Source organism: Pteronotus mesoamericanus, unplaced genomic scaffold (assembly GCF_021234165.1).
Source record: "Pteronotus mesoamericanus isolate MK-2021 breed Mesoamerican mustached bat unplaced genomic scaffold, CSHL_Meso_final contig_246, whole genome shotgun sequence".
NCBI classification, from domain to species: domain Eukaryota; kingdom Metazoa; phylum Chordata; class Mammalia; order Chiroptera; family Mormoopidae; genus Pteronotus; species Pteronotus mesoamericanus.
Window position 1 is genome coordinate 2,779,133 of NW_026555104.1, and position 21,206 is coordinate 2,800,338.

General features: G+C 39.6%; 1 protein-coding gene across 1 annotated transcript in view; it reads left to right on the forward strand.

Annotated features, from left to right (window-relative positions):
- GNA13 (G protein subunit alpha 13) overlaps positions 1-11,319 on the forward strand; it is a 28,974-nt gene extending 17,655 nt beyond the window's left edge. Inside the window, exons 3-4 of the mRNA XM_054573077.1 lie at positions 968-1,018; positions 6,435-11,319. Coding sequence (XP_054429052.1) covers positions 968-1,018; positions 6,435-7,007 — 624 coding nt within the window. The 3' untranslated portion in view covers positions 7,008-11,319. The remainder of the gene's footprint in view (positions 1-967; positions 1,019-6,434) is intronic.
- Positions 11,320-21,206: the final 9,887 nt, after the last annotated feature.

Consider the following 21,206-nt stretch of genomic DNA (forward strand, 5'->3'; position numbering starts at 1 on the left):
GTTTCATTTTCTAATACGATAAATATCAACAGCTATAACCCTCATGAACAAAGTCTCTTTGGGATCCTGAAGATGTGAAAAGGGATCCTGAGACCAAAAATTGTGACAACTGCTACTTTAAGGCCTTGTGACTGAAAGTGTGGTCCCAGAAATCACCTGAATTGCAGAAACTACTCCTTCCCCCTACAGTTAGGCAAGGTCTTCCAGTGAGTCTCCCGCACAGTAAGGAATCACTGCCTTCAAGAACTTGTGGAAGCAGCTTCAGGCAGGGGAAGTAGATGATTGTAGAAATCCAACAGGAAAGTGAAAACATAGGAAAAGAGCACTAGGAGACCCCAAGACCCAGAACCTCCTTTCCCCAAATGGTTTCCTCTTATGTATCCTGTTCAAGTATTTCCTGTTAGGAATGTATTCTTACACAGTTCAGGTGTTTGAAATTACCTGGAGGTCCTACTGAAATCTGGTCTGAGAGAGAGTAGGCTGGTCACTCAGGAGAAGAAGACCTTTTGGAGATGGGAGCCCTGCAGCATTATTCAAAATCTTCCTTAGCAAGCTGTGTCTCCAGGCACATGCCTGCTACTAGAAAACTTTTTATACAGTGTTCTAGCCTCATCTCAGGTTTGTTCTTGTCTCTGAAGATAACCACAACTGGTATAAACTTCAGGTAGGAAAATGTAGACAAAAAGAATCCCACTTAAATTTTAGTTATCAAAAGCATACATATAATCCTGTCCAGCTAGATGATCACTTGAGGGTATCACTAATTAAAGCATTTGTGAAATTAACCAGGCTGTGGCACCTTGTGGCAGGGGCAGACATTTTAAATGTTTTTAGTGGGGTTAGCTGTTCAGTCTGAAGCAAACTATGTTTGGACTAAGTGAACAACCAGACAGTTTAATATAAACTGTTTTAACAAAGTCTTCCATTTCTAAGCCCTAATAACTGTTTGTTTTCTTCTTGCTTTTAGGGTGAATCTGTAAAATATTTCCTGGATAACTTGGATAAACTTGGAGAACCAGTAAGTTTTTTAACTGAGTGTTCAGTGCCGTTTGAAAGCAGTAGTCAGGATATTGATGTTAGGAAATTTAGAAAAATTATATATCAAGCTGTTTGCTTCTTTCTGTTTCCTAGTGGCAGTATTTTGAGTGTTCCTGCTTCATTTTTCTCTCCATCTACCATCCAGATCTCTGACATTTCGTTAAGGAATGCACTATCCACTGCTTAATGAAAGTAAAACTGTTTAGAGAAAGAAGGTTATGTTTGAAAATGAGATTGCTCATTATGTGCTCTAGTTCACTGTCTTTTGGGTTTTATGTAAGCAGAAACAGAAAAAACAGAGTGGGTTAATTGATTTTAAAACCTTTCAGAAAACAGTATTTTCTAGTTCAGTGTTCATCCCCTCATCAGCGATGAAGGGATTCCATGCTGGAGAAGAAGGGGTTGCCCTTGGAAAGAAATTTGCAGATTTTCTGCTGTGTATATCCCTCAGAGCCAGCACCCCTTAGCCGGCACTGGTTGCCTGGGCCTGCTGCAGGCAGAGCAGCTGCACTGGCTGCTTTCTGGGCTGAACTCATGCAGAAAACACCATTGGAAGAAAGATTTCTTCTGCCTGGAAAATGTTTGGAAGCCATTGCCCTAGAGTCATTTGTTAGCTGCTCAAGTTTAGTGTGGTTTCATTTGCTTCCTCCTAAAGCAAATTTCTGTTATAAATTTTAATATGATCTCATGGGTTCTATGAAATATTTAACTTTAAAAACATAAGGAAAGCACAAAACGAATCCCATCACAACAGGAAAGTAGCATATTAATGAACTAGGACATGTGAAGAAGTAGCCTCTTTTTGCTCTAGCTGGATAATTTTTGTATTTTCACTTATTTTGTATTTGTTTTGCTAAGTTGCATTTGTCTGCCCTTAAAACCGGTATTTTTCTCCTGCCTGTTCCCTGTACACAGGTGTTCCAGAATTTGGGATCTCCATATTTATCTGTTTTAACTCAGTGCATGCACATCTGTGAAATTTTTATTAAGACTTATTTCATTGTCACTTTTTCATCTGGTCAGATTATAAGCCTTTAAAAAAAAGTTAAGGGAAGCCTTAGTAGATAAGCTAATTTTTAAAAGTTATATCATATTTTCCAATCTAGACACTAACTTGCTGGTCTTAATTTGCCTTTTCATATAGGCCTTTTGAGCATACCATTTGAAGTAGGTCCCTTTCTCTTGTTTTCAGTATTGGCCCTTGCTTTTTTCAAACTTCATTGCTCTTATTACAGTTGATTTATTTATGTATATCTTTACTGGTCTTTCATCCACCTCTTTCTATAAGGGCAAGGACCTCATCTCTTGATTGTGAAGGGTTGAGTTCTTCATGCCTAGTGACAGTGCCTAACATATACTAGGCACTCAACAAATGGCTTTTGAATGAATGACTGTAGGCCAGCTCCAGCGAATTTTGTACTGGCTGCTTAGTATCTTATGGTGAGAACAATTCTGAGGCCACATATGGAATAAAAAGAAAAAAGTGCTATAATCAGTTGGTAACTATAAAGAAAGAATAAACCTACGTGTGCTACGCATTGGCTGCCCATTCTGTGCATAATAGATAATTCACAGGATTGTATTTGCTTCTGCATCTCTGAATTGATGAAGTATCTGGCTAAAGTATGAGGGCCATTGAAGCCCTACTTCATGCCAGATCTCCTGACCCTCTGGTAGGTGAAACAGCATATGGGGCAAGAATATTGGTTCTTTCGCCAGACCACCTGGCTTCCTAGTTCTGTGACCTTCCAGGGTTGTCCAGCCTTTTGGCATCTTTGGACCACACTAGAAGAAGAAGAGTTGTCTTGGGCCACACATTAAATACATTGTGACATGGAATCACAAAAAAAAAATCTCATAATGTTTTAAGTAAATTTATGATTTGTGTTGGGCTGCATCCATATTCATTCTGGGCTGTAATTTGGACAACCCTGCACGTTTGTAAACCTCTATTTGTGTGTTTTGGATTTTTTTTAGTCACTATCATAGGCATCATAAGAGAACTGACCTCATAGAGTTATGGGACAGTTACATGAAATAAATCCCATGTCTTAGCCCGCTAAAGCTGCCGTAACAAAATGCCACAGACTGGGTGGCTTAAATAACAGACAGTTGTTTCTCACAGTACTGGAAGCTGGAAGTCCAAGATCAAGGTGCTATCTAGCATGGTTGAATTTTTGGTGAGATATCTCTTCCTGGTTTGCAGGCTGTGTGGCCTTCTCACCCTTGACATGGTTTTTGCTTGGTACATACACATGGGGACAGAGAGAGAAAATATCTCATTCTTCTTATAAGGCCGCAAATACTCTCTGACTAAGAAGGACCTCACCCATATGACTTCATTTAACCTCAGTTACTTTCAGAAAACTTTGTCCCCAGATATAATCACATTGGCTGTTACGGCTTCAACATACGAATTTGGGGGTGGGGGGGCACACAGTTCAGTCCATAGCATCTAGTAATGCACTCAGAATAGTGTGTAATGTTCAGTGTTAGTTGTTTTGTTCTTTGATCCCTGTATTTAAGAAACTTGTCTAGTCAGAGACTAGAGAAGTGTTTCAGCCAGAGAAATTGGAGCTAGCCCAAGAGAGTAAGTGAAGGATGGGTTGGATTTAGTTAGATATGGAGAGAGGAGATGACAGCCCACCGAGATGGGAAACAGCTAGATGTGTTTAGTTTTAGGGGGCACAGCTGTCTGACAAAGGATGTGTGAAGTTCTTGGCTCTAACTCATAAAAAACAGACTTCTAGAAGGCAAGAACTTGGGTGTACATGCATCGTCCATTTACGCTTGCACTGTAGTGCAAGTCAGTAGGCAGGTAATGGAATCACCACATGAAGATTTGTGTAGGCCTTGGGGTTAGGCTCTGCGGTGAGCCTGAGCAGTGTAGAACAGTCAGCTAGTTCCAGAAAACAAGGGATAAAGAGGGTCACGAAAGCCAGTCAGCATAGTCTGGATCTCATGGAGTAAAGAACCACACCGTAAGTTCGGAAGTCATGATGCTGGAGAGGTCAGTCTGGGAGGGTCAGAGATGGAACCAAGAAGTGCACGACATTCAAGGCAGAGAAGTTAGTGAAGAGATGATAGATAATCTGCTCCTTAGAGGGGAAAAAATGGGACAGCAGAAATAAGGAGGAAAAGGAAGGTATAAGAAAGATTCAGGGAAGGAACATTAGGATTTAATGTAAGATAGGAGATGATAGAGAAAAGCCAAGGTGCTAGAGAGGCTTCAAGAACACTGACATCGTTGGTGGGACAGGATGTAGGAAAGAAAGCGTACTTAGAGGAGTTGGTAAGGAAGAAAATGAATTTTCTTATTGACTACATTGTGTTTATGAATAGATTGTCAAGTGCAAATGAATGGTGAGCATTTAAAAATGAGACTGGAGAGACTTGAGCGGAAGTTTACCTGCCCATCACAGCCTTCTTGATTTCCCTCTTCCTCTCTACAGCAGTGGCCATGGTGGTGGTGAACACAGTAGACACTGCTAGACTAGTAACATGTAACATATGTGCCAGACACAGCTCTTAAGCACTTCACCGATTTAACTCATTTAGGACTCAGAGCACCCCTATGAATGTTACTATATTTTACAAATGAGGAAATTGAGACAGGTTAAGTGACTTATCCAAGGTCACACCACTAGTATTAAGGAGCTGATTCTGGAATTCAGTCCTAATCACTATTACTGCCAGATCATTTAGTATTTGATTACATTGTCCTGTGTTTTATGGTTTGTATGAATTAGCCTAATTTGAACTAGATTGTTAGCTCCTAATTAAAGCAGTGATAAAGAACTTTTTATTTTTATGGAATAAGAAAATTTTTTTTTAAAAAAGCTCAGTGCTGGCATGTTTTTGAGGCAGCGGACACATGCACTATAAATTGGTACAACCTTTCTAGAAAGCAATTGAGCATTGAGTGTCCAGGGTTGTTAAATTGTTTATAACCTTTAATCTCATAAGCTTATTCCTGGTTATTTAGTCTCAGGAAATAGTTTAAAAGGAAAAGAAAACGTGTTTGTACAAGAATTTAATTGCTGAACTTCTTTTAATTAAAGCAAAAATTTGGAAACAACCTTAATGACCACTAGTAGAAGAATATTTATGTAAATTATATCATATTAATCCATTTGGTGTAAAGTAGGTAGATGTGTGAACAAAAGCTAGAAGAAAACATGGAAATAGCAACATATTTATTAAAGTTCCAGAGTTACTTAATAAATGGCCGTGAATTACAGATAACTGAGAACTGCCAACTTTTTTCCTTAACTACAGCATACCATCTTCAGGACATAAGTATTCTCATTGTAATGACATTTCAAAATCATATTACACTATTTGAAAAGGCATAAAATGCAGCATTGTTGATAACAATCAACATTGTTTTAAAATCTTGCCTTGATTTTTAAAAATATTTTGACCTTGATAATGAGCATTAAAAGCTTTTTTTTTTTTTTTTTTTTCAGTATTGCCAAAAAGCTATGTCAAAGTTATGGAAAAATACTAGCCTGAGAAGAGAAAGAACCAGCTAGACTGCATAATGAAATACACTGTCGGGGGGAAGCTCATGACTCGTGAGACCAGCAGCTTCTGTCTGTTCAGGGTCTAGTAGTTGACTGATGCTGTTCACAGAAGAGAGCTCATTTGATCTTTGCATAAACTATCCCTCAGAGGCAGGTAGACCAGCCATGGTCACCATCATTTCACAGGCAAAAGTGCTGACAGAGTAAAAGACTACTTGCGTCAATAGATGAGATAGCTGGAACACGGCTATACTGTACCCTGGAAACAGACCTAGGAAGTGACCCAAAGTAACTTTAGTTCATTATAGTAGAGGAAGTGTTTTCCACGCACGTAGCGAAGTAGCAGTGGTAACAGAGTGACCAGTATGGAAGTTCTCAGTCATAAAGGTGGTAAAGGAGTGTTTAGAATGGGCTAGAGAGAGGCAGAACCTTGAACTGGGGAGTGATTCTCATGAACTGATACTTCAGACCAGCCAGGCGGCTGTGTGAACAGTGAGATCACTTTGACTGAAGAGAAGAGTGGGATCATGGCGAGGAGTAATCCTGAAGGTAGATACACAGCGGTGGGCCAGGGTATGAAGACAGCTGGTAGGCAAGGCCTCGGCTTGAGGAGTGCTGCAGGGGTGAAGCACAGCAGATGCTGCTCATTTGTAGTAAATTTTGAACCAGTCTTTGTACACTAATATTTTAATATATTTTGGCATTTTACAATGGGAATAATAATGATATTGGTGCTTTAATGTTAACGGGAGGTGTCCTTTAAAAAGGTGACTTTGTTTGCATATCCATTCTCTAGACCCCTTAGCCATACATTAGAAATTCTAATTACTTCTGGATTACTGAGTATAGACACATTTTTTTATTTTCCAGGATTACATTCCATCACAACAAGATATTCTGCTTGCCAGAAGACCCACCAAAGGCATTCATGAGTACGACTTTGAAATTAAAAATGTTCCTTTTAAAATGGTTGACGTAGGTGGTCAAAGATCAGAGAGAAAACGTTGGTTTGAATGCTTCGACAGTGTAACATCAATACTTTTCCTTGTTTCCTCAAGTGAATTTGACCAGGTGCTTATGGAAGACCGACTAACCAATCGCCTTACAGAATCTCTGAACATTTTTGAAACCATTGTCAATAACCGGGTTTTCAGCAATGTCTCCATTATTCTCTTCTTGAACAAGACAGATTTGCTTGAGGAGAAAGTGCAAATTGTGAGCATCAAAGACTATTTCTTAGAATTTGAAGGGGATCCCCACTGCTTAAGAGACGTCCAAAAATTCCTGGTGGAATGTTTCCGAAACAAACGCCGGGACCAGCAGCAGAAGCCCTTGTACCACCATTTCACCACTGCTATCAACACGGAAAACATCCGCCTGGTTTTCCGTGACGTGAAGGATACTATTCTGCATGACAACCTCAAGCAGCTTATGCTACAGTGATGTACAAAAAGACTTGCTGTTTTAATAGCTTATTATCCTTTTGATTGTTTTCTGTTTGTTTTGTTTTTTAAAATAGTTTACAACAGGAATTAGAAAAATCTTGATTCTCTGTTTAAGTTCTTGGAAATCTTAGTCCTCCTTCTGCGGACTTGGGTTTGTGGCTGAAAGCTGCTGAATAAAACATCGCCAGTATCTGCTGAAGTTCAGGCTTTGATCTGTTTCACTGTGGCTTCCATTGGAGTGGAGTTGTAATTTCCTGCCAAACCTCAGATGAGGTATATTTTAGGCTTTAAATTCTTCTACTTTCAAACTTTCAAAATTTTATAGTGTCAAGTATAGAAGGTGTCCTTAAATATTTGTAGGTATGAGGCTAAGAATATTCAGTTCTAAAACAAGTAAGATACCTTTGTCTGCCCAACACATAGCACCGACACTCATGCCTGGCTTTGTGGTGACCTATTTTGAAATGGCTGTTGGAAAAAATTTTGATCCTTAGGAATGATATTCTATAGATTTACACAGATTTAGGCTTCATGTATTTTTAATTACTTATAATACACAACATTCATTTTGATTTTCGGTCTCTTTGGTTTCTAGTGTTTTAAAGTTTACATGAAGATTTCTGGTTTGATGCTAAAGAAAGTTCACAAATGGTACGGGGGAGCAAAGGCAAGCAAGTGCCATATTATAGTGTTGTGGTCGAAGTTATGAGTGAAGTATAATTTATCCTTTTCATATTTAAATATCATAATAAAAGTGCCAGATGTGTGAAACATTCTGGCCATAGCAGTAACTAAAAATTGCAAGCAACTTAATAGAACTTTCCAAAAAAACATACCCTTCCCAGAATGTTACGTGTTTTACTCTCAGACTTTTAAATCCTGTCTCAGATGATTTGTGGCCTTACTGTAGGAAATCATTGTCATACCAACACAAACATCTTTCTTTTGCTCTCCTGTCTGTATCCATCAACTCAGAGGGTGGCATTTATGGGACCTTTTTTTGGTCATTTGGAGCTTCCCAATGGCAGTATTTTCATGTCAAACTATTCAAGAAGGTATTAACTTCAGATTCCTTTTCAATCTTGGTATGTCACTAAAAAGCACAGAATACGCATGTTTGTATTATTGTTTATGAAATTCCAGCTCTATTGAGGTACATTTTGAATGTTTTAAGGATATTCACACCAAAATATGATTGCATTTGACCTCCCTCCATCGCATACCAAATGAAAACATACCCATGAGGTCATTTTGTGATTACAAATACATTCACAGTGAACTCTTCAGAAGGGCTGGTTTGCAGTACTGAAAATATTGGCTTGCAGGTTGTGTGCAGTGTTAGAATTGGATTAGAGAAACAGATGTACAAGGCTGAGGCAGTTTGGAAAGTCTGGCAGCTTTTCTCTTTTTCCTGTAAATTGTGATTAAGACTGTGATATCCGTCACTTTACTGTATAGCTGACTGGGTTCTCAGGTATTTTCTTGGCTAGAAAGTTCTTGAAAGATGGGTCAACATTATGGAGCACCCAGCCTTTCCAAGACAGTGACTCTTGGTCTGTCTTGCTGCCTAGTATGAGACTAGGGCTTTTCAGTGTGCTAACCAGGGATTGCACTTAACATACCTGACTTTGCATTTGAAGTTTCATCCTCCATCAAGATGTCCATAGTCACTTCCAGTGTTTTCATGCCTTGGCATACATGACCTCCAGAGCTGTCTCGCACATGATAGTGCAAGTGTTCGTAGGATAGTTCATGCATGTTTGAGTAGTTCTTCATATAGTGTTTCTTGCCAAAAGAATAGTTTGTTTAAATTCACAGAGTTAAAATAATTTTAGTGCTAGTGAATATCTTAATATGTGCACGGTAACATCTGGACTTTTTGGTGGGGAGTCTCTAAATTTAGCACGTAGTTTTATGGAATGGCCAAACCAATATCTCCATGAAGACTGAAGTAAGTTCCCTGTGTAAAGAGGAAACAGTCTACTTACATTGTATTTATGTTCAGTGATACGAAACGTAAATATTGACTAACAAAACAAATCACGTTTCCCCATGTTGACTACCACCAAGAAATGTTGAAATACCAAGTAGATATGGTATTATTTTGGGCATTTGTGATTTTCTTTCCTGATGTGTGTGATGTCTCCATCGACATCCTCATATAGTAAAATCTAGAATATACTTTGAGGCAGTAATTTACTTCTACTTAATGGCAGGCCTGATTAGACAGAACTGTAAAGTTCAATCTGAATGCTTTAGTCCACACTTTATATACTGTATTTTTAAACCATTTCAAGGAGTCATGCCTGTATCATGAAAATGAGATCCTTTTGAAATACCACTCTATGAAGGGGAAGGGGAAATGTAATAAACAAAATGGAGAGGGTGCTCATAGTTTTTGCTATGCCAATTTCTCCCTAATCTAAGAAAGTAATTTAAATGGAAAGTTCTTTTGCATATTATATTTTCTGAGCCTTTGTGGTTATGATTTGGAATAACATGTGCCTAATTCTCTTACATTCTGTTCTTAAATCTGAATGTCTTGTTTAAATCTTAAATGTCCCAAGTGTCTTTGTTGACCCTGAAGAAATTTATAGTACACAGAGTTGCCTTATAAATCAAAGAACACCACAAATTTGGGCCTTGATTTTTATACAGGGAGAAGGTCTGTCAGATGTTTTCTGAAGGCCCAAATAATTCAAGGTGTGCCTCTGCCACTTAAATATTATTTTTAATAACCTGAATCATTGCTGTCTGCCAAATATTGTATTAAGTCCAAACCTTCATTTCAGTCTTTCTGTCTGGAAAGGGCACTTGATGGCTAGAGAGCAACCGCAAACCAAGAAGGCAATGTGGAGTGAAAAAGGTCATTCGTTTTTGTTTTAAGTGTCTTTGGCACATACTGATATTTTACAAAGTGAGGATCCTCTGGTAAATCACTCAAGTGAGGTTGTTTAGGAAAATCTTTGTTCAGTTGGTGGCAGTGGTTGGTTTAAAGGAGAAGGAAGATGATCTTAATACCAGAAATGATTAGAAGTATTGATTTAGATTTGATAGAAATCATATGCCCTTTAATTTTTTAAAAGGAAGGAGTAAATCTCAACAGCCATGTATACCCACATACTTGTATTTATGCTTTTGATAAACTGTATTTTCAGCATTAATACATATATCCAGTTATGCCTTATTTATATGAAGAAAAAAGTTACCAAGTTATGTTCTGAAAATCAAATCACTGAGAAGCCCTCAAATTGGTGCTTTCATTATATAATGATACATTTAGACAAAACCCCAAACCAAGCCATTTGAAACAAGATTCTCTCCATTGCAATTTGTAGCAATGTTATTTCTGTATAATGTAATGAGAAGACTAAATATCAGTGTTAACTCAATTTCTTGTGTGAATCCATGAAATCGTGCCTGTAAAGCTCAGTCAAGTATTTGTAACAAACTCCCTAATAAATCTAGAGAAAGTCACTTTGTTACTTCTTCATGTCTTTTAGTTTTATTGGAGGAATCAGGACAGAAATTTTGCATGTGTCTTTTTCACTTGAAGATCTGACTTAGTGCTGAGTCTCTCTTTCCCATCATATCAACAGGTTAAGTTCCATTAGTCACAGATGATCTGGTCATGTGTTATGCTGCTTGACTAACAGTACTGATTTTTTTTTAAAGGTAGCCTATGCTAAAAAAAGTCTTTTGTTCAGTAAACATGAAGAAGGGAGGGATTGTATATGAGTGGGTATATCTTGTCTCCACATTCCAAGTAAAGGAAATGATATATACATACCCATTTTATGGTACAAGATTAGGGCTTAATAAATTTATACTAGAAATTGAATTATAAGTCTAAACCTGAACATTTTAAACAAGTTGGACTTAATGGTTTTTCAACAAGTTGATGGTAGCCTTAGAAGGCTGGTTAGTGATTATTAACATCTTATATACAGTGTTTGTACTGCTAGCATTCTCATGTCTGTACTTGAATGTATAGTTAGCATGTAAATAAATGTGTTCATTCTGTTTCATTCAGGTCTATCCATCTGATTTCAAATGCCAGAGCTTATATGGACCAAAAAGCATTAATTGTAGGGCAGTAATTTCTGGGTTGATAAAGGATTTTACAATCTATCCAAATCTGTCAATGATGAAAGTTTCCAGCTGTATTGAAGGATGCTAGGACCCACTATGCATAAATTTTCAATCAGTGAATGTCATGGTAGAAATATGCTACTTCCTTGGTATCTGATTTGGGTTTGTATTTAGAAAGCTTGTAGTTCTTGCTATAGTAAGGGATGCATTTGTCTTCAGTCATGCGTATTTGATGGTACGGGGGTGGGGGGCGGGGGGGCGGGAAGCAAGGGGAGCAAGTAGGGGTTAAGTTTTAGGAAACATGATGTAACAATGCAACAAACTATACCATTCTCCTTTTTTTACCTCTTACTTGAAATCAAAAGCGCAAAATGTTTTCACTGGCTTTTCTGTCCTAGACTTTGAGGAGAGCTCATGTACCACAAGAAGCCTTATCAAAAAGTATATTTTGTAACAACCTCATAGATACTGTACCTAACAACATGCTTTGTATTAGCTCTGTATAAAAGTATTTGTGGTTTAGGATTTTTTATACATATATCTTTTTATAACTTTCCAGGAACTAAGCACATTATCTGATATTGTAAATTATTTTCTGTCAGGCTTTACTTCAGGATTGGCAATAAATTATTTCTAAAGGAAGTGGAAAGAACAGTTTGGTTTTATGAGTTGCTAGTTCGTTAAGGCTTTTTACTTTTGTACATATTTTGCAAAATTTTTGCCTCTTGCTATTATAATATTTGCTTTGTAAAGATTACTGACATTTAATAAACATTTATAAAACTTCAGCACTATGATGTTATTTAAACTGTTTGCTGAATGTAAAATGTGAAGCAGACACTTAGTTTAAAATTTGAAAGCAAAAGTTTCATCTAGTGACTTAAAGCACGGAAATCTCTAGTTTGGCAGATCTCCCAACAAAACTTTGCCTTAATATTACTCTATAAACTTACTAAAGATGGAGATGTGGATTTCGTCCACAGAAGTTCTTAGACTCTTAATATGTTTTGATGTGGAAATGGGGAAAGGAGAAACACTCATTTTTCTCTGTGCTTCTCTTAAAATTGCTAAACTTGTATCATGGTGGTTCTGGGCATACAGTTTGTCCACCTGCAGGAATAGTGCTGTTAAGTCTATTGTACTTGAAATGGTGTTTTATAAAAACAAACGTTACCACTCATTTTATGTTTCAAGAAATTTTAGATGAATTGCAGAAAAAAATCGCAAAGGTACCAGAACTCCACTATTCTCCACTCCCTTTATTGTATTTTCCCCAATTAATATCTTGCATTCATATGGTGCATTGGTTGTAATTCAGGAACCAACATTGATACTTTAATATTACCTAAGCCCATCCTTTATTCAGATTTCCTTAGTTTTTCCCTAATGTCCCTTTTTGTCCCAGAATCCATCCAGAATAGCATACTTCATTAGCTATCCTGTCTCCAAGCTCTTCTTGGCTATTTCTCAAAATTTTCTCGGTTTGATGACCTTGGCAATTTTGAGGAAGAGGAATGCTGATCAGGTACAGGCATATCTTTGTTGCGTTTCACAGATGGAAGGCAAGACCCTCCACCAGCGAGAAGATTACCACTCATTTTACTGCGGTGGTCTGCAGCTGAGCCCACAGTATCCCTGAGGTATGCCTGTATGTTCTAGATCATCCCCCTATTGGGGTCTGTTTGTTTTGTTGTTGTGTTTTCCCCCCTTTTCATGATTAGACTGGGTTATGTGGGGACCACAGAGGTAAAGTACCAATCTCATCACATCCTATCAGGCACACACTCATCTTTTCCCTTTACAACCTCAGCTAAATTAGAAGGTGTTACATAAATTTTGGCATGTTTATATCTTTTCTCAGCTGGCATTTGTTGAAAGCTGAGCATGTACTTTTCTTCCCCAAAGCAGAACGAAGGGCCTTTCCCCACAACGAATTGCAAACCAGGAGTGTTAAACGTTCAGTGGCAAGGTCTGTACTCCAGACTGGTTGGCTCCAGGCCTTTCTGGCAATTCAGATTTCTTTTCCAAGACCTCATCATTAACATTGTTTCACTGCTGGTCCCAAGCAAAACTGAGGTAGATAAGTTTGGACTTAAAAATATCTATAAACCTACAAATACCTACAAATCTGCAGATTGGAACCAGGTCAATAATGGCTTGCTTCTGGAGATTTAAGATCTTTTAAATCGACTCTAAACTCTCTTGAGTATTTTTGAATCCCCAAAACAAACCAAGAAGTCTTCCTATGTTACTGTTGGAACAAAATACTCATCATTGTCAAAGGAAATCACTAAAACCCAAACTTTTGTCTAGTAAAGTGTTCATTTTCAACGATAGTGGTTAATTGGCACAATCACATCATTGACACAGATGTTCTCTCAAAATTACCTGTTCCACTGCCCCCATGTGGGTTGTTGGAAGAGAAAAGAGGTTTTGGTCACAAGAATGCAGGAAATGCCAGAGTTTATAGGTTAAACCAGACTTTTGTGTGGATGACAGGAAATTTGGCATATCCTCCTAGGGCAGTGTTTTAAAATTTGTACTGTGTGTTTCCTTCAAATTAGCGGGGTACCTGGAATACGGTGGTGCAGTTGGAGTGAGGCACATCTATGAAGACACCACAACTATATCTTACAAGTGGCCCTTTTTCAAGTACATCAAGACAAAAGGCTCAGACAAGTGTTCCATACAAACTAATGAGTCAAGGCATCTGTGCGTTTTATGCTCTCTTGGCCCCACGGATACCGAGGGAGTTGTGTCCACAGTGAATATTTGCACTGTGTGGAGGAGTGTTGATTTGTCTTTTTTCCATAAAGGTGCAGGATAGAAAACACAAGGAATGAAGAGTTTTTAAAAGTTGATCATTCTTGTAATTACACTACAGCTTTAGACTTGGGCTTGGTGTCAAGTGTTAAAGAGAAGGAACAAGTTTATAAGATGAAACTGAAGGCCAAACGCTGCTGGCCTTGGGAGAGAAGTGCAGGGTTTTTAAAAAATGTTTCTATTGTTCCACATGGAAAATCCCAGTTCTTGCAAACTTTGTGGGATTTATTTAGCTAGCTGGTTTCATTGAAACTTTTATCTTGGAAAACAAAAATCACGGCACCCATGGCTCACCAGCTTTGATGAAATTATTTAACGCTGGTTCTGTACAGGCAACGCTGGCATGTATGCAGCAGGTTGCAGTTTGGGGGATATTGCTTAAATCATAAAAGAAATCTAGAGTAAGGACTGGATGCCCAACCTTACAGAATTAACGGACATCATCGATTTAAGACAATTATTTTGTACAGCATAATCCTTTCTAAAGTGCACATAACAGTAACTTTCAGACTCTGCACAACTTTTAAGGCACAGGGTACCAACCTCCCTTTCCAACCAGCATCCCAAATAAACGGGACCACTTCTCCCCTCCCCCTTTTCTCTCTGGCTCTTTGCCTCAGGGTAAACCTTCCACATCCTGTAAGTCCCCTCTCCCCCAAGCTTTCTTGTCCTCTACCTACCTCAAGGCCAGGAGCAGTTTTCTTCCTTTGAGCGCCTAGAGCATCTTATTCCTCTCTCAGGACACTTAAAAGGCTTTACCTTACTTTGAGCCACCTAGGTTCACGTTTTAGCTCCTCTCCTCGATTGTGAGATGAGCTTGACAGCGTTACACAGATACTGTTCTTAAGCACCCTAAGTGCCCGCCTGACATGCTGGGCTGTTCCTGAGAGTAACCAACACAGCTTCTACTTCTTAGGGGACCCCCGACTGAGTTGGGAAGGAAGCCCGAGTGAAAGCAAGCTGTGGAGGGGTGGCGAGAACCCTCCCTCCCAGTGTGGAGCTCACCACCAACTAGCTTGAGGAGTGGCCTGATTAGACTGATTATCTGAGAAATAAGGAGGTTGAGTTAGATGATTTCCATGTTCTTGACTACATTCAGATTCTCGAAAGCCTTCTAGGATGTTCTAGTTTGTAACAAAAATGGTTTATAGCATAATATAAAATTGGAGTTGACAATACAAAGGTCCTAGGGTAAGATCTTTAATTTTTCCTGAGGGGAAAAAATAAAGGGAGGGACTTACAGGGAAAATTGGAAGTATCTTTGAGGACACTATGGGTAATTCAATAGTTGGTTGGTTGTTTTCTTAATTCACCTCAGTGGTTTTTAATTTTTTTCCCCCGTACTCTTTCTCATGGGGAATTTCCTTGTATCAACCCATAAATATTCAGGATCACATTCGTCTTCCTGAGGTGTAAAAGTTAGGATCTGAGAGCCCCAAAAACTCATTGGAGCTCTCAGATTCATTTGTTTTGTGGTCTCTTTTGGGCCTCCTATAAAAGTACCGCAGACTGGGTGTCTTCCAACAGAAATGTGTTCCTCACTCTTCTGGAGACCGAACATCTTAGATGAAGGCCGTGAGTGTGACAGGGTTCAGGAAGGGGGCCTCTGTTGTTCGCAGACTGCCAGCTTGGCATCGCATCCTCCCTTGGCAGAAGGGAAGCTGGCTGGCCCGTCCATCCTACGGGAGCTAACCTGTTCGTGGGGACTCCGCCCTCATGACCTAATGACCTCCCAACGGCCTCCCCTCCAAAAACCACCACATTGGGAGTGAGGCTCCATCTTTACAAACACGTGATTCCATTTACGTGAAATGTTCAGAACAGGTAAGTCTATAGACACGGAACATAGACGAGCGGTTGCTGGAGGCTGGCAGGAGGGGAGATGGAGGGGCAGTAAGTGCTAATGGGGGTGGGCATTTGGGGGAGGGCATTTGGGGGAATGATGGTACAAATTTGAGGGGGACACAAACATTCAGTCTGTAATAGTCACCAAGATGTCATCAGAATTGACTTGAACCCTGCTTGATTATCTCTTTTTCTCCAAGAAGAACCCTTTTTCTAAATGTAAGTTTTCTCCATGTTCTCTGTATGCTACCCAAAACGGAAACTCCTGATCTTACTACTCTGTCACAACTACCATAAGTAATTTTGATGTTTTTAGTCAGTTTTCCCTGTATATATCCTTAACACAAGCCCCCAAAACAATTGTTTTAAGTAGTGGCATATCTCACTTGCTGCCTATTTATATCTTTCTACTTGAACTTCTTGCCAAAACTGGTCATGTGATTTATTCTTACAGTAGCAAAAATGATGACACCTACTTTGTTTTCAAATTCCTGCAAATCAGATTACTTCTGAGCCTGACTTTTTCTCCAAAACACTAGTGAGTTTGCTTCTGAACTTCTCCAGTGTTCTCATAAAGCCACTATCTCAAAGGCCTTCTATGTTTTCATGGGGGTTGAACCAAACCTTCCTTGTGACTCCAGAGAACAAAACAGAGAAATATAAAACATGATCTTATGTTTTGTGGGTTGCTAGTATGAAATGAATAATCCTTAGTTTGGGGAAGCTATCTCAAAATTTGATAGTAAATAATTTTACCCATTTAGTAATAGAAATAATAAAAATTATTTCTGCATTGTAAGATTAAAGTAAAGTAAGATTAAAATAAAGTAAAACTTTATTTTAGTTTTACTCCTATGTACCGAGGTTTCGTGTCCAGGAATAGGGCTTATGTCCAAGGATGTCCTCATAACTGTTTACAAAATCTGTGCACAGTACTCAGAAGGGGCAGTTGGCTACCAAACCACAGGCCTTTTTATCCCCACTGATGGCTTAATACTTTTCTTCAGCACAGTCCTCAAGTAACCAAGACTTGAAGCAATGTTCAAGTAAGAATTTGACCCTTCCATAGCACATGAAAAGATGCTCAACATCATTAGCCATCAGGAGAATGCAAATCAAAACCACAATGAGGGACCACTTCACACGTAACAGGATGTCTACAACCAAAAAACAAATGCACAATAATAAGTATTGGTGAGGAGGTGAAATTGGAAACCTCTTCCGTTGCTGGTGAGATTGTAAGGTGGTACAGCCCCTTTGGAAATGGTTGGCAGTTCCTCAAATGTTAAACAGAGTTACTATGTAATCCAGCAATTTCAGTCCTAGGTATAAACCCCAGAGAATTGGAAACACATTCATACAAAAATTTGTACATGAATATTCCTAAAAGCATTATTCATAATAGCCAAGAAGTAAAAACAACTCAAATGTTGTTAACGGGTGAATGGATAAACAAAATGGGGTATATTTATACAATGGGATATTATTTACCAATAAAAAATGATGAAGGCCTGGTATATGCTACAATATTGATAAACTCTCAAAACATTAGGCTGAATGAAGGGAGCCAGTCACAAAAGGCTCCATCTTTACAAACATGTGATTCCAGTTACATGAAATGTCCAGAGCAGGTAAGTCTATAGACACAGAACATAGATGAGCAGTTGCTGGAGGCTGGCGGGAGGGGAGACGGGGAGCAAGTGAGTGCTAATGGGGGTGGGCGTTTGGGGGAATGATGGTGCCGTTTTCAAACTAGATCATAGTGATGGTTGCATGACTCTGTGACCACGCTATTAAAAGCCATTGAATTCCATCCTTAAAATTGGTTAATTTTATAGTCTATGAATTAAATAAACAGTAATGCTGTTTTTGAGAAAAGAATTTGAGCCTTCAATCACCCCACACAGTTTTCATAAAGACTGAAAATACGCACCAAAATGTTAACTTTTTTTTTGTTTTCAGTGATGGTAATCACAAGACTTTTTACCTTCTTTACACTTTTCTGTTTCCTAATTTTTTATGAAGAGCATCTGTTATTTTTATATTCAGCAAACAAGTCAATCAACATTTGAAATCAAAAAACCAATTCTGCATTAGGCCAGCAAAGTATACAAGCCCCTCTGTGCTTCCTTCAAAGCTGTTTGCCTAGTATCTCAGTCATTGTGTGTAATCCCTTACTTCCCAGTCTGATTTCTAGAACAGACCATAAGCTCCTGGAAGGCAGAGCTCCTGTGCCTGCCTCACTCACCTCTCTATGCCCACAGTCTAACGGGGCTGCCCAGCCTGCAGCCCAGGATGCTTATGAATGCGGCCCAACATGAAATCATAAATTTACTTAAAACCTTATGAGATTTTTGTTTTCATTAGTGTTTGTGTATTTAATGTGTGGCCCAAAACAACTCTTCTTCTTCCAGTGTGGCTCAGAGATGCCAAAAGGCTGGACGCCCCTGGTCTAGCAGCTTACTAGACACATGTACGTGCTAAAAAAAAAAAAAAAAAAAAAAAAAAATCTGTAGAATGTAACTGAATTTGTGAAATGTTAATAATGTCACCTATGTGCTAGAGACTGGTGATAAGAAAACGAACCACTTACAGAATTGAAGTTAAGATGCTTGCAATCTAGTGGGGGAGAAGATACAGGCGCATAAATAATTAAACTGAGATATACAGTAATAAGTACCACTCAAGAAGACTAGATAAAGTGCTGCGGGCTTTCAGAGAAAGGCGATTACTCCATCTAGATGGAGTCAGAAACACTTTCTTGGAGGAGGCATTTGGTCTGGGCCTTCTAAAATGACAAACCTACCTGGGCATAAAGCTACACGCTTGATGGGCAGAACAGAATAGAAATGAGAAAGTGCCTCTATTTGGTAGAGCAGCCCTCTGGCGCTAGAAGTAAAGAGGAGAAACAGCCTCCCTATCACCATCCCAAGAAGTTCACTCTGGAGTCGGGGAAACAAAAATATGGAAGGCTACGATCAAAGGTGAATACAGCGTAGGTCCAGGCAGCCGGTGCTGCGTGTGCAAAGGCGCTGCAGCTTGGTGAAGCTTACCTGCAGGGGGTAGCAGCAAGAACTCTCCCTGAGAGAGAGTCAGAGGCAGACAGAGAGATAAAGCAAGTGGCAAAATATTAGTTCTTTGTTGGTTTATTCTTTCAAATTGTGTGTATGTTTGAAATTTTTCATAGTTAAGAAAAAATAAAGAGGTCATGGCCTCATGGTGCTGGCGTTGTAAGTGTAAAAACAGCTTCAAAGCCTAGGCTGGAGTGGGGTCCATACCAGGAAATATGCAGGGCTGAGTTGTGCCAAATCCGCAACATCAAGAGGCTTTCATCTGAGCCACAGTCCTGTGGCCTCGTGGCCATGGAGCCCCCGGGGCAGCACGTCCTCGCCAGCCTTTGTGCGATCCATTTCTTTAATGGCCTCTTTGCTCAATAACGTAAGAGACCCAAACTGCCAATTCCAGCATAACTCATTCCATTTTTTTTCACCTAAGCTTTGAACTTTTATATTATGACTTTTCTAGGGAATTACTGTGCCCTTTTTTTTTTTTTTTAACGTTGTAAGTTTCTTGAAGAAACGACTCCAGGATGCTTCTGTGATTGATAAACAAGAACATGAGCTTTCAAGTAACATGAACTTGGGGAATGAGATCCAGGCTTCTCTACTCATTACCCTGTGTGGCTTTAGGCAAATAATTTAGCCTTTCTGGGCATTGATTGTCTCATCCGTAACACCTATGCAATAAGTTATTCACCATCAAGAGCAGAAACTGCTGCAGCGTCAGGCATGGGGTAGGTTTGGGGGTAGCTACTGTTATTTTTATCTTTTTAAAACTTTACCCTTTTTCTATCCAGTTGCTTTCTTTGTTTTCCTTCTTCCCTCTTACCCTCCTCTCTGTTTCCTTTGTTTTTTACCTTGACAATCCCCCCCCCCCCCCCCACCAAAGAAACAGAAACCAGATGTGAAATTCTCAGGCTATGATACCACCCAAGTCACCCTAAAGTGATACTTAGGCTAAAAGTTCCCTGAGAAAGAAGTTGTGTTGCTATTAGTGGTTGAGGGAAGAGGGTACAGCCTTATATTAATAGGATCTTCAGGCAAATTTTACAAAATCAATGGCCAATGACCAACAGAATTTAGCTCTACTCTATATTTACTATGGGAAAATAATGAATAGGTGTTCTCTTGTCATTAGCATTGTGCTCAGGCAGAAACTAAACATTCCTCAGTGGGCGAAGGGTTTGATATTCATTTTCAAACCTTTGTAATTCAGGCAAGGTTGACATTGAAAAATGGGTCCCAGGTTGCCTGGCTCCAACCCCCATCTCGTTTTGACCCTCACAGCATGGGGCAGTGGAACAGGAATGGTCTCTGCCTGAAGCTGGTCCAGCAAGGCCCCCTCCCGGGACCTGTCTCAGGAGAGAGGACTCCCTTGCAAATCAGACATACCCCAAGGTGGATTCGCTGTGTGACAGGCAGCAAAATAAATTCAGGAAGACATTTAGAGGTAAAAGAGAATTTAAAATGTAAACAGCTGAGTGCAAAGATGCAAAGCAAGAGGGTTGGGGGAAAAACATGCTAACTGTGCAAGTTTGCCTCTGCTTTATGCCCTGGGAGCCCGTTAGGAGGTTCATGTCCATGGTGAAGAATGGAGAAGCACTGAGGCTTCCTGCAGGGTGAGGAGCGAGGACCTGCAAGCCCGGCCAAGAGACTTTCCAGGGTGCAAGGTAGCTCTGTGACAAGGAGCTCTGCCTCATCTCTGTCTTTCTGCCTCTGTCTCTGCCTTTCTCTCTGATTCTGTGTCAGTCCTCTCCACCTTCCCCAATTTAGTACAGGGAACTAGTCTGATTAATCCAATAGCTTGACCCATTGGAGAGCTCAGGCAGCCAAAGGATGGGCCCGTTTGGATCAGGTGACTATCCACCCCCCCCCCCCCGCCCACACACACACCAGGTCCAATCCTGGGAAGTGCCCAGTCATGCTTCCCTGTGCACCTCTGGTGGTGGCATCTTGATTCCTGACCTGCCCAGTGTTCTGTTCATGGAAAGTGTGTTTGACTTCATATTTTAATTCTGGGGAGTGGTCTTTGGACTGTCTTAGATAACAAGGGTCATGTAAGCAAGCCAGCATGTCTTTTTTCATTTTTAAACTGCTTAATTTGCTCCTAAAATATACTCTGTGTGCTGAGTCGGAACGTTCTGAACTGGCTTTTGATGCTGGTTCTAACATCCGTGTACCAGTTTTAAGACTTTGAACAAGTCACCCTTCTTAGGGCCCCAGTTTGCTCCCCTGTGACAAGTGGTCACAGGAGATAAATTCTCAAAGGCCTGTTATAAAATTAACATGCTATAGCCCTGTGACTGAGTTGGAATTTTGAAGCATGGCTATTATGCATAATAATGTTGTGACTTAGGGCACAAAGGGAGTTGAGGCAC